The 12,739-nt window shown below is 44.0% G+C and overlaps 1 protein-coding gene across 1 annotated transcript in view; it reads left to right on the top strand.

The window, feature by feature from the left end:
* Positions 1-12,739, top strand: part of ATP8B1 (ATPase phospholipid transporting 8B1) — a gene marked incomplete at both ends in the record, with an annotated part of 111,286 nt that overhangs the window by 84,060 nt on the left and 14,487 nt on the right. Inside the window, 3 exons of the mRNA XM_082265415.1 lie at positions 6,215-6,290; positions 9,932-10,058; positions 12,155-12,443. Of these exons, the coding sequence (XP_082121541.1) occupies positions 6,215-6,290; positions 9,932-10,058; positions 12,155-12,443 (492 nt within the window). The remainder of the gene's footprint in view (positions 1-6,214; positions 6,291-9,931; positions 10,059-12,154; positions 12,444-12,739) is intronic.

The following is a 12,739-nucleotide window of genomic DNA, read 5'->3' as shown; positions in this document are numbered from 1 at the left end:
AACTGGGCTGTAAAGTTCTCAAATAAAGCAAGACTAAAAATTCTATTTATTCCTAGGGAGAGGCTGTCCACTACTGTGATGCCAAACTCATGGGGATTGATTTACTAAAACTGGAGAGTGCAAAATCTGATGCAGCTCTGTATAGAAGCCAATCAGCTTCCAGGTTTTATTGTCCAAGCCTAAAGCGGACCTTCAGTCATTTTTTTATCTTTCCATCTATTAAATCTTCTTCCCTTGTTGTTTTAACTTTGCATAATAAATTTTTTTTTTCTTCCAGTAATTACCTTATACAGCCCACTTCCTCTTTCTTGCCTGGTAAAGAGCCTACGCTAATGACATCATGCACAGCTCTCTCTCTCTCATGGGAGTTTGCCAGCAAGGGAGGAGGGATGAGTCATAGGAGAGCCTAGGAGAGCCAAGGAGAGCTGCAGAGCCGGAGGGGGGGCTGGATGAAGGTGGAGATAACAGGAGACTGCAGAGATCCATGAGTATTCATCAAGAGAGGAGAAATGTGTAGGCAAGCAGGGGTGTAAGTGTGTCTGTCTGTATATTTGTGTATGTGTATATATGTGTATGTGTGTATGTGTGTCTGTGTGCCTCTGTGTGTCTGTGTAAATCCAGGAAATGAACAGGCAGCAGCTTCAGCTGCCCACAGTTAAAATGGCTGCAGCCAGACTTAGTGGAGGGAGATTTCTGCAGCATATTTGGCAAGTACAGAATCACAGTATATATAAAATAATATGCAAAGTAGTTGAAGGGAAGATGGCAAATATGTTTTTATTACAAATTATGTGAGCAGACAGTAGTTCCTCTTTAATTGAACAAGCTGAATTTAGAAGCTGATTGGCTACCATGCCCAGCTTCATCAGATTTTGCGCTCTCCAGTTTTAGTAAATCAACCCCATTTAGGAATGAACAGGGTCTTTCCACCCATGGAAAGAAGAAGAAGAAGGTGTCTCACTGGGAGAGTTTTCTCTGATAGCTGTGTGGGTCACTGCAAGGGGTGTTGGTGAAGAACTGTCAGGAGCACGGACAAATGAGTATAGGACTTTACAGGGGGTCTCAAAAGTACAGCTATCCTTTAAAGAAGAAGTCTTATTTCAATTGTTTTTTTTCAGATTCTTTCTTAATAAGCAACAGTTGTCTCTCCTCTAAGCTCTTGCCTGAGACAGGCAGCGGCAAAAGGGATGTAGAGAGACAGGAGGCTAACACTCCCCCTCCCCCCGCCCTCTGCATTACTCTTAATGTTGCTTGTGTCGGGCAAGTGCCAAGACAAGTGCTTGTTACCAAACAGCTGTGTCCTTGCTAGCTACATTGTCAGGTGGCCACGGGGATGCAGATCCTGTCTGTCCTCGTAGCTAGGCTTACAAACAGAAGACGGAATTGTTAAAAACATTTAACTGAGAGTTCTTCTTTAACCACCTATAAACAAGGTAATAAGGAAGCATGGTTGCATGACAAGTTATAGTACTATTTTACGATTTTTTTTACCACCAACAGTTTACACAATGCTTTGCTGTGGGAAGATAAGCTGATGGAGAAACTAAAGGTTCAGTTGTTAAGAAGAGGTGGGATAGGTTTCCTTAAAGAGATGAGTTTTCAGAGATCACCTAAAGGCAGACAGAGTAGGGGATAGCCAGACAGTTTGGGGTAGGGAGTTCCAGAGGATGGGAGAGGCTCTGGGGAAATTATGGAGGTGAGCAAGGGGGAGGTGATGGGGGAACTAGGCAATAGGAGTTCTTTAGATGAGCAAAGTGGACAATTTGGATGATATTTTTTGATGATCCAGTGGGAGGTATTGGCAGAGAAGGGTGGCAGAGATTAGGGCTGCACGATATTGGAAAAAAAGTACATTGCGATATTTTTTTTCCCAACGATATATATTGCGATATTGAGAGAGCCATCAATCCAGGCTAAAGTCAACAATTACCTTAACATTGATAATAATTTCACAAATAAGCAAGCTTCATTACAAGTGACAAAAAGGTCACTTAATATTTTATTCCAAAATTAGAACATTTCTTGTAAAACACAAAAGCAGAACACATTTTTAAATAAAACAGCAGCTTTACACCAACCCCCCTGATTGGTTTACATTACAACAATATAACTTAATATATTTTTTATAAAACAACTTATAGGCATTTTTGGTTCACACAATCTTTTTTGTTTTTAAGTCAACTTTTCTTAGCAAAAGTGCCAAAGTTAAACAGTGTTGGTCATCATAATCATGGCTAAACAAAATGAAATAAAACTTCTAAACTGAGTATTCTTTAGCATGATCATGCATGCTAGCTGCTTATGTATGCTGTATGCTTTGCTTACTCAAGGTTTTTAGCCAAGAACACAAGTCTATTAACCTTTGCAGGCTTGAGACAGGTGCGTTGGCAAGTGACAATGTTGCCACTAGTACTGAAAAGTCTCTCTGACGGCGAGCTTGTCGCAGGAGTACACAGGTATCTGCGGGCAGGTCTGGCGAGATGAGGAAAGCTTATTTTGTGTACTTTCCACCATGCAAGTGGATCCTCTTCTTTGTCTATTGGAGCTGTTAGCAGGTAGGAATCACCCTTTGCTGCAGTTTCACTCTGTTTAAAGAAGCTTGCCAATGACTTCTTTGCTTTCTTTGCCTGGGGTTCAACTTCACTGGTAACGTTGGGCATCACGTCAGTGCTGCAGCTTGCTTTCTCATGACATTCCATCATCTGTGATGCCACTCTGGCCTTAACTTGGGTCTTCTTGTCTGCACTGATGAAGTCCATCTTGAACCGGGGGTCCAAAAAAGATGCCATATCTAGCAGCTTCTGAGTATCATCATCTTCATATTTCTCGTTGAGGTAGTCCGGCATCTTCTTCTTTATGTTCTTGGTCAAGTCTGTGTCTTCCTCTCGCATTTCCAGTAGTGAAGTGTTGAAGAGCTGAAGAACTGGCTTTACAAAGGAGACACTTACATATTCATCCCCTGAAAGTGCATCAGTGAAATCCAGGATTGGGCCCAGTGACTTGCTTAGTGATTCCAGGACATCTATATCTTGCCAGGTTGGAATTAAATGTCGCAGCTTCTTGTCTGCAGACAGGACCTGAGTTAAAGCCTGCTGCTGCTCTAATATCCTGCTGATCATCATCTGTCTGGAACCCCATCTTGTTTGGCATTCTGAGATGAGGCAATGTGATGGAAGATTGAGTTCCTTCTGGACTTTTGCCAGGGCATCGCTGGCCTTCCAGCTGTGCGAGAAGTGGCTCACCAGCTTCTTGGAGACTCCTATAGCGCGATCAATGCGGCCATCCTTTTTCACTGCATTTTCTAAGCGGAGAAAACAAACAAAACATTGTGAATGTGAACTTTAATTATTGAAGCACACTGTTTTATTTGAAACCATAAATGAAGAGCTCTTTTCCAAAACTCGATAAACGCCAATAATAATTTCCTTGTTTAAAATGTTTTAACAGGATAAATTGAATATTCTCAATGTGTGGGTCTAGGTAAAAATTTTAATTTTCCCTGAAAACGATTGAAATGGAGTTATCGCATTTTGGAAAAAAGCTCCTCAAATATGCTCCTAAAACTATTTTTTGCCACTGATTCAATAATAAGTTGTTTAAATGTTTAGTGTATTTTTTTCTTACGTCATCGCTCCCAGGAATCAATGCGCCTGCACCGGCCCCACACGTCAGTTCTGGTGCAGGCGCGTGATTCCCTGCTAAACAGCTTCTGGGCATGCCCAGAAGCTGTGCAGGGATGACGAGCCTGCACCGGAAGTGACATCGGGGCTGGTGCAGGGCATTCTAGGACAGAAGAGGACACAAGGGGACGCTTCAGCGGCCCAGACCTGATGGCAGCGCTGGAGAAGAAATTTTCAAGGTAAGTATTTCATCTAAATGGTAAGTGCGACCCGGGACAGATCAGAGGCTATCCATTGTGGAATGTACTAGCCCTGACTGTCCCGGGGGTATTTTTATCAACATTTTTTTTTTTTTCAGCAGGAACACTTTAAGTAAAACGGCAAAAAAAATGTATATTTATTTAGAATCATGGTCGTTACTCACCAACTGCAAGATGTAGTCTGTGGCCGAAGCACTGTAGTCTGGTCCACTTGTTCAGATCGGCAGCTTTCAGCATGTTCGCTGCATTATCTGTTGTTATACAGACTTGACGTGTCTCATCTAAGCCCCAAGCGGACACCGCTTCTTTCAGGGCCTCTGCGATATTTTCAGCTGTATGACTTTCCGGGAAAAATACCGTTTGCAAACAGCGACTTTTTAGCTCGAAGTCCTCTGTGATGAAATGGACCATCAATCTCATGTAGGGCTCCGTTGTTCTGCTGGACCACAAGTCAGTTGTAGTTGCATAGTATTCCACGTACGACAGTTCTGCTTTAACCTTAGATTTGCATTTTTCATACAGTTCTTGTATCGCAACTTGGGAAAAATATGTGCGGGATGGTATAACATACCGCTTGTCAAGCGTTTGGATCATTTTCTTAAATCCCTCTTTGGTGACGGTATTTAATGGCAACATATCTTTAGCGATATGAAACGTTATTGCGTCTGTTATTGCTTTCTGTCATTGAGAGCCTTTCTGGTAAGGTGTCACACTGGCAAAGGCATCACAAATATTTGTTTGAACTTGACGACATCCAGAATCAGATTTGACTTTGAATTCATCGTAAAGAACTTTGTGGTGCCGTTTTAAGTGATCAGACAAATTGGTGATGTTTCCTTGTTTTGTGGCCACAACTTTATGACACTGCATGCAAAGTACCTCTTTTTGGTCAACATCCTCCTTTTTGTACCCGAAATACTCCCAAATACTTGATTTTGACTTTCTTTTTGGTACAAAATCATTTTTTTGCGGCGGATCCTCTTCGTTGCGCATTTTTAGTAGTGATGATGAATGTTGGCTGTGACTAAGCGGTGGGTGAGCGCCGTGAGCAGCGGTACAGCAAACCAATCACGTGTGACTTCTGACCATACAGGGTTAATGTTAATGAAGGGCAGTACTGCAGCCTTCTGATTGTAGTTGTACCATACAGGGTTAATGTTACTGTAGGGATTTAGTGCAGCAGCCTTCTTCTGATTGTACCATACACAGGGCCAGGGCAGCCAGGGTTAATGTTACTGTAGGGATTGGAAGTAGTGCAGCAGCTGAGCAGCCTTCTTCTGATTGTACTACAGGGCCAGCCAGGGTTAATTTTACTGTAGTAGGGATTGGGAAGTAGTGCACCACTGCAGCAGCCTTCTTATTGTAGTTGTACCATACAGGGTTAATGTTACTGTAGGGATTCAGTGCAGCAACCTTCTTTTGATTGTACCATACACAGGGCCAGCCAGGGTTAATTTTACTGTAGTAGCCGGATTTGGGAAATACAAGTAGTGCAGCACTGCAGCAGCAGCCTTCTTCTAAATTTTATTGCAGTTGCTGCATCATACAGGGCAGGCCAGGGTTAATGGTGGACTGGACACTCCAGGACAGGTTAACGTGATGTGCCGCACAGTGTGTGACTAGTGTGCACTGAATAGAAATCGGGACTCACAGACAGTGTGGTAGAAGGTAGTAGTACAGCCCGAACATCCGTCCCTCATGTTAAGTCTACCCGTGCAGCTCTCATGACTGAGCGGTGAGTAGCGGCAGAGCGAACCAATCACGTCGCGAGTAGCGGCACAGGGAACCAATCAGGTGTGCAGGCACGCCTGATCGGTTCCCTGTGCCGCTGCTCACGGCGCGCTGTTCACCGCTCAGTCAGGGAGAGCTGCAGGACGGACATAACGTGCGGGACGCTCGGGCTGTATTCCTAAACTGTAAGTCCTCCCCAATATCGGCTGATCCGGCGATGTGTACATCGCCCACGCCCGCAGAACGATATTCGATGTTACATCGAATATCGTTCAGCCCTAGCAGAGATTGAGTGTTTGGTAAGTTGAATAACCCTAATTGTGGTATTCATGATAGACTGAAGGGAGGATAGCCTGTGTAGAGGTAGGCCAACATAGAGAGATGGAATAATTGTGGCAAGAAATAACAAGAAAGCAGCTTTGTGGTGTCAAGGAATGGTCTTAAGAACCATTCTCCCTTCAATACGCTGGACTTTCCATTTAATAGTCATCACATTAAACATTGTCTAACAGCAACAGATATTAACAATAACCTTTTATACACCTCAGCTTGTTCTTTGTGAATAAAGTCTAATAGGAAATTGAAACTATTATTTTTTTACAGAAACAGCAGAAAACATTGGCCTAGCCTGTAAGCTTATAACAGACGAATCTGTGGTAACCTATGGAGAAGAAGTCAAGTAAGTACACATTACATTACTGAAAGCAACCCTGTCAATCACCTAGAAAATATAATTATGATTGTTCTCTGTTACATTCAGCTCTCCAGTGGCCCATGTCTCTTACCATCACCTTGTTCCAGTGCTGCAGCCTCCATCATTACCTTCAGCATTCAACAATTCCAGTAGTGTCGGACATCTCAGGACCTCCTCCTTGTTATTCCAACCTCCAACCCCTACTGCTGGGTCCTGTAGTGAAATAGAGGTCAGTGGGGGTGAAGGCATGGTAGGAGACACAGGCCATCAGAGACCCGGAGCCAGAGTGTATGCCTCTTCTATTGTAGAGAACTAGCATTTTAACCACTTGCCTACTGGGCATTTTTACCCTCTTCCTGCCCAGGCCAATTTTCAACTTGCAGCGCTGTCACACTTCAAGTGACAATTGTGCGGCCATGCAACACTGTACCCCAAACAAATAGAGCTTTCTTTTAGTGGTATTTAAAGCGGAGTTCCACCCAAAAGTGGAACTTCCGCTTTAAATAGTCCTAACCCCCTGACATGCCACATTTGGCATGTCTTTTTTGGGAGGGGGGGGGAGCGGGTACCTAGTTTTGACAGGTACCCGCTCCCACTTCCGCTCGGAGTGCCGCCCTGAGCGGAAGTTCTCCTCTCTCCCTCCCTCCCTGCAATCTTCTGGGACATGTCAGAGGTCCCAGAAGATTGCCGGCCAATTACGACGCGTAGCGCAACTAGCGCATGCGCAGTGCGTACCCGGCTGTGAAGCCGCAAACTGTCACAGCCGGGTGCCCACATCAGTGATGCCGGCGCCGCGGAGCAGAGAGGGAGAAGACGGCGCATCGCTGGACCATGGGACAGGTGAGTGTGCGGTTAGGCTGGAACTCCGCTTTAATCACCACTGTTTTTTTTTTTTTTTTGCTAAACAAATGAAAAAAGACCGAAAATTTTGAAAAAATAAATAATTTTTCATAGTTTGTTATAAAATTTTGCAAACAGGTAATTTTTCTCCTTTACTGATGTGCCCTGATGAGGCTGCACTGATAGGCACTGATGAGGCGGCACACTGATAAGGCTGCACTGATAGGCGGCACTAATGGGCACTGATAGGTGGCACTAATAGGTGGTACTGATGGGCACTGATAGGTGGCACTGATGGGCACTGATGGGCAGCACTGATAGGCACTGATTGGCAGCACTGGTGGGCACTGATTGGCAGCACTGGTGGGCAGTGTTGGGACTGCACTGATAATCAGGACACTGATAATCAGTGCCCTGATTATCAGTGTAGATGTCCCTTTAACACAAGGCGGGTATTGGCTCTCTTCTCCCTTCCTTACGCTGTCAGCATGAGGAAAGGAAAGCCAATAACCGCCTTGTGTTTATATCCATGATCAGCTGTCATTGGACACAGCTGATAACGTGGTAAAGGGCCACTGTAATTGGCTCTTTACCCTGATCTGTAATCAACTGAGTTTGAAGGAGTGTCGCAGGGGGCACGTGGGCAGCTCGATTCCCTGAGGACATCTATGGATACCCTCCCAGCAAAGTAAGCCCGCGCTGTAGCCACCTTTCAGCTATAGGGAAGGGGTTAAAGAATAACCAAACCCAGGAACAAAAATGTAATATTTCAGTTTAACCGTCTTTATATGTGATGGCTGTATACGTTTTCGATTTTTACACAAACAACATTTTCAGCGAGTACACAAAATACCTCTTAAAAAGCGTAGTTCCACCCTAAAAAATTGTTATTACCTAAAATAACCCCCCGGGACAGTCAGGGCTAGTGCATTTAAGCAACGATAACCTCTGAACTGTCCCCTGTTTCACTTGACTGTAAGAAGAAATACTTACCTTGAAAATGTCTTGTCCAGCGCTGCCATCTCAGGTGTGGGCAGCTGAAGCCAGAGCGTCCTCTTCGGTGACGTCGGAGTCCCAGAATGCCCTACTCGTCACTTCCGATGCAGGCTTGTCATCCCTGCACAGCTTCTGGGCATGCCCAGAAGCTGTTCAGCAGGGAATGATGCGCCTGCACCGGAAGTGACGAGTGACACCGGTGCAGGCGTATTGACTCCTGGGATTGATGACACTCCTCTCCCAGGAGTCAATGCAAAGAGGGAGTGACGTCGTGGGCCGTGTCCGCAGAGGGTGGAAGAGGAAGGAAGGTAAGCATATCTTCAATAAAAACAAGATAAGTTAAACAAAAAAAATAATAAATTATCCAATTCTTTTTCAGGTAAATTAAAGCAAGCGGACAGTGCAAAAAAATTTTCTAGGGTGGAACTCCGCTTTAAACTTGCCAGAAATGCTGTGTCTTTGCCATTTTCTGTGAATTAAAAGCAAAGCTGGCAGGCAGGCTGTGGCTGGCTGTGGGCCTGTGACTGGCACTGGCAGGCTTACTGGCTGGCAGGCTGTGGCTTGCTGGCTGGCAGGCTGTAGCTTGCTGGCTTGAGCCTGTGGCTAGCACTGGCAGGCTTGCTGGCAGGCTTTGGCTGGCATGCTGTGGCTTGTTGGCTGGCTGTGGCTTGCTGGCTGTGGGCCTGTAGCTGGCACCAGCAGGCTGGCTGGCTGGCTGGCTGGCCGGGCTGTGGCTGGCAGGCTGTGACTTGCTGGCTGTTGGCCTGCGACTTGCTGGCTGTGGGCCTGTGGCTTGCTGGCTGTGGGCCTGTGGCTGGCACTGGCAGGCTTGCTGGCTGTTGGCCTATGGCTGGCTGTGGCTTGCTGACTGGCTGTAGACTAGTAAGTAGGCCAGTCTGCGTCTGTGTAGCTTGCCGCTTGCTTGTTTTGTTTAATGAAATCCGACTGGCCTCTGCAGCCTGTGGAGGTGGTGCACATCTATGTCACATACGTAACGTCAGTACGCGATGCGCCTCGCTCACAGGAGGACACACTCCATGGAAACCCAGAGCCGGGCCCCTCCTCCCACGGAAGCAGCGCCGGCCGCTGGGCCCCTCCCCACCTCCCACCTACGTAGCGCCAGTCGCCGGGCCCCGATAGCCCAATGTTGTCTCTAAGACAACATTGGGTCGGATCTCGTGCATTTATTCTGTCTCAGCCGGGCCCCATTTCCCGGCTGGGCCCTCTGACCACGTCCGAAGTGCCCAACCGCTCAGTCCACCCCTGCTTGGGAAAGTCCATTTGTTCCAAAATCAAATGTAAAAAGCAAACGAAATGTTGAAGTACTTTAAAATTACATTTGTCAAGCCATCAATATACAAAGAATTTTTGTTTGAATGTTCATTTGAATATCTACTAGTATATGGCCAGCTTTAGACCCAGTGCAGTACAGGCGGTCCCCAGGTTACAAACAAGATAGGAGTCTGTAGGTTTGCTCTTAAGTTGAATTTATTTGTTAGATGGAACAGGTACATTGTAGCTCCAGACAAAAAAATATGTTTTTTTGGATAGCATAGGGAAGGGTTACCACTAGGGATCGACCGATTATCGGCAACACTGATATATCGGGGGCCGATATGCACTTTCACTGATATATCCGAATCAGCCCCTGAGTTTACCGATATTGCCGATAGACCCAGTTGTGGCCGTTTCTTTTTTCATTTTCATCCCAGTTGTGAGAATTTTCTATTGTTAATAAATAAATACAGATGTATCCAATGTTAGTTTCCCTATTTTGTTTATTCCTCTAGCACTTTAATACAGAGACGAATAGACCGTCAGAAGACTGCTGAGAATGCAGCTGAATTGCATAGACTTAATGAACTCGATGGACAGGCTAGCAAAAAACGTACATTGATTATAACAGGATCCTGGCTGGTAAGTCATCACTGCACATACAGATGTCTAGAGGAAAGCTTGTTGGAGTCATCAATAGGAATTGATATTCTTCATTACATATTTAAAAAGTTTTTTGTTTGTGTCACCTTTTTTTTTATTCTTTTCTTGCAGCATCACCCTATCTATGACAAACGATCGGGATCTCCACTTAGAATGTTTGTGCAGGGAGGCCTCTGGTCACCCCTAATTTCCACTCTACACCAAACCACTGGGTGTACAGCAAAGAGAGACCAATATATGAACAAAAACTGTATATATTCATACATTTATAGGAAAAGTTTATTGTTAACTACCAAAATCCATAAAGCCAAATACCAATAACTGCCCAACCCCACAAAGTACATAAGAAAACAGTCCTGTATCCCCAAACCAATATCACCGGCCCCAAATAGATATAATATCACCAAAAAATACTGGGACCCACTAAAGGTTTATCATTGGTGTGACCCAGGTCACAAAAATATGATCACCAATCTCAAAGCAGATAGACATATTCTGTTTATGGAGAAATCTATAATAGGATACATTATTATTATTATTATCTTTATTTGTATAGCTCCAACAGTTTGCCCAGTGCTTTACAACAGAAGGGCAGACAGTACAGTTACAATACAATTCAATACAGGTGGAATCAGAGGGCCCTACTTAAAAAATGATTCCCTGGCTGTAATACTTTAAAGTTTACCTCCCTGACTTGTTCAACGATTTCAAACAGGCCTTGCCATTGAGCCGGAAATTTACTTTCCACAGTTGGGACCAACACCAAGACCCTGTCTCCAGGTTAAAGAGTTCTTACTCTTACCAACGTACTGTAAATACTAGTTTGAACCTCCTAGGCCCTTTGCATACCCTCATAGCCTCTAAGAGACATGTTCAATCACACTCCTGTGGGGGGGATGGCCTTTTGTTCCCAAGTCTCTTTCTCAATACCCAGTAAGCCATGGCCCCATCTACCATACAAGAGCTCAAAGGGAAAAAACCTTTTAGTAGACTGCGGGACCTCACAGATAGTGAACAGGAGATAAGGAAGAAGACAATCCCAGTCCCGCCCATCTTTGTCAGTTTTCTTACGCAACATACTTTTGAGCGTTTTGTTAATCCGCTCCACCCACCCATCAGTTTGTGGGTGATACACAGAGGTTCTTAACTGTTTGATCTTAAGTAGCATACATAACTCCTTTTTCACTTTTGACATAATAGGTTTTTTTGGGTGATCTCTCATGCTATTCCAAAGTAGGTAAACATACGGGATATTTCTTCGGATTTGTTTTTTTTTTTTTTTTTGCTCAAAGAAATTGCTTCTGGAAAGCTGGTCAAATAATCTAGGAGAAAATGGCTTTACTCGGGGACCCCTAGTGGACTTTTCCAGGGGTCTGATGAGACCAGAAGCTAATCTTCAGTAGCGAGGTAGCTTTCAACAATCACCACAAGCTTCTCTGCTGTTTGGGATTAGCCTGACTGACCAACCACTGTAAGTTCTTTGGCAGGGCCCGCAGAAAATGGTCCATGGTTACCCATTCTGTGACCTGGGTTGCTCCAGGAGCTTTGGCTAAAGCCACTTCTTTACAAGATAAGATATGAGTTCACCCCAATCCACAGTGGGCAAAAAAATACCTCCAATTCATCACCCAGACTTCCAGGCTTTGTCAGAAGATGTATGTATATATATATATATATATATATATATATATATATATATATATATATATATACACAAAATAAAACAAATTCCCTGGATTACAAGCTTGTCCCATTTATAAGTCTTTTTAGCACTCACGGTATACCTCAGTATAGGACCTTTTCTCATACATGATCGGAATGAACACAGCTTCACTTCATTCATTAAGTGATTAAGTGTACATTTACTTGACAAAGTGAACATGTCCCATACCTTTAGTAAATAAACCCTAGTGCTAGAAATTCTAACCTTCCCTACTCTATTAAAAATGTGTTTTTTGTTTTTGTCCCTGTTGAAGAAATTGCCAATCACTTCCTGTCCTGACTTGGGTGGACATAATAATTCTTATTTTTTATTATACAAATAATTTATATTATTAATTAACTGTTTCATGCAGAATGAAATCCTCCTTGAAAAGAATAAGAAGAAAAGAAGGCGCCTAAAACTGAAATTTCCCAGAAGCACAGTGCAGACACAAAATGATCTGGAGGAGAGAAAAAAAATAATTGCATTGAAAGAGGAGAGACAGAAGTACTTTGTGGACCTGGCGTGTGAGTGCAGTTCGGTCATCTGCTGCAGAGTGACCCCCAAACAGAAGGCCATGGTGGTAGACTTGGTGAAGAAGTACAAGAAGGCCATTACCTTATCCATTGGAGATGGCGCCAATGACGTCAGCATGATAAAGAGTAAGATAAAAACTGTCTGATGGAGTCCTGCCATTAAAGTGACTCATGGAGGAGAAGAATAGAACAGAAATTGACAATCAAAAAAGTGTATGTCCAGATTACATTATTCATTTCTGTCCAGATATCTACCCCATTGCATTTCAATGCTCTGTTGAAGAGGGACACTGGGAAGATCTGAAATATGTTGGCCGTTTTTATTGAATGCAAGGAAAAATAAAATGAATCTGGACAAACACTTTTAAAATTGGTTCTTTCTTCCTCATTCTTTTTCTATGTTTTAATAGGAACCTGGCCAA

This window comes from Pelophylax lessonae, assembly GCF_965119305.1.
Source record: "Pelophylax lessonae genome assembly, chromosome: 1".
Classification (NCBI taxonomy): domain Eukaryota; kingdom Metazoa; phylum Chordata; class Amphibia; order Anura; family Ranidae; genus Pelophylax; species Pelophylax lessonae.
The sequence above is the reverse complement of the archived record's forward strand: the minus strand, read 5'-3'. Positions and strand labels throughout refer to the sequence as shown.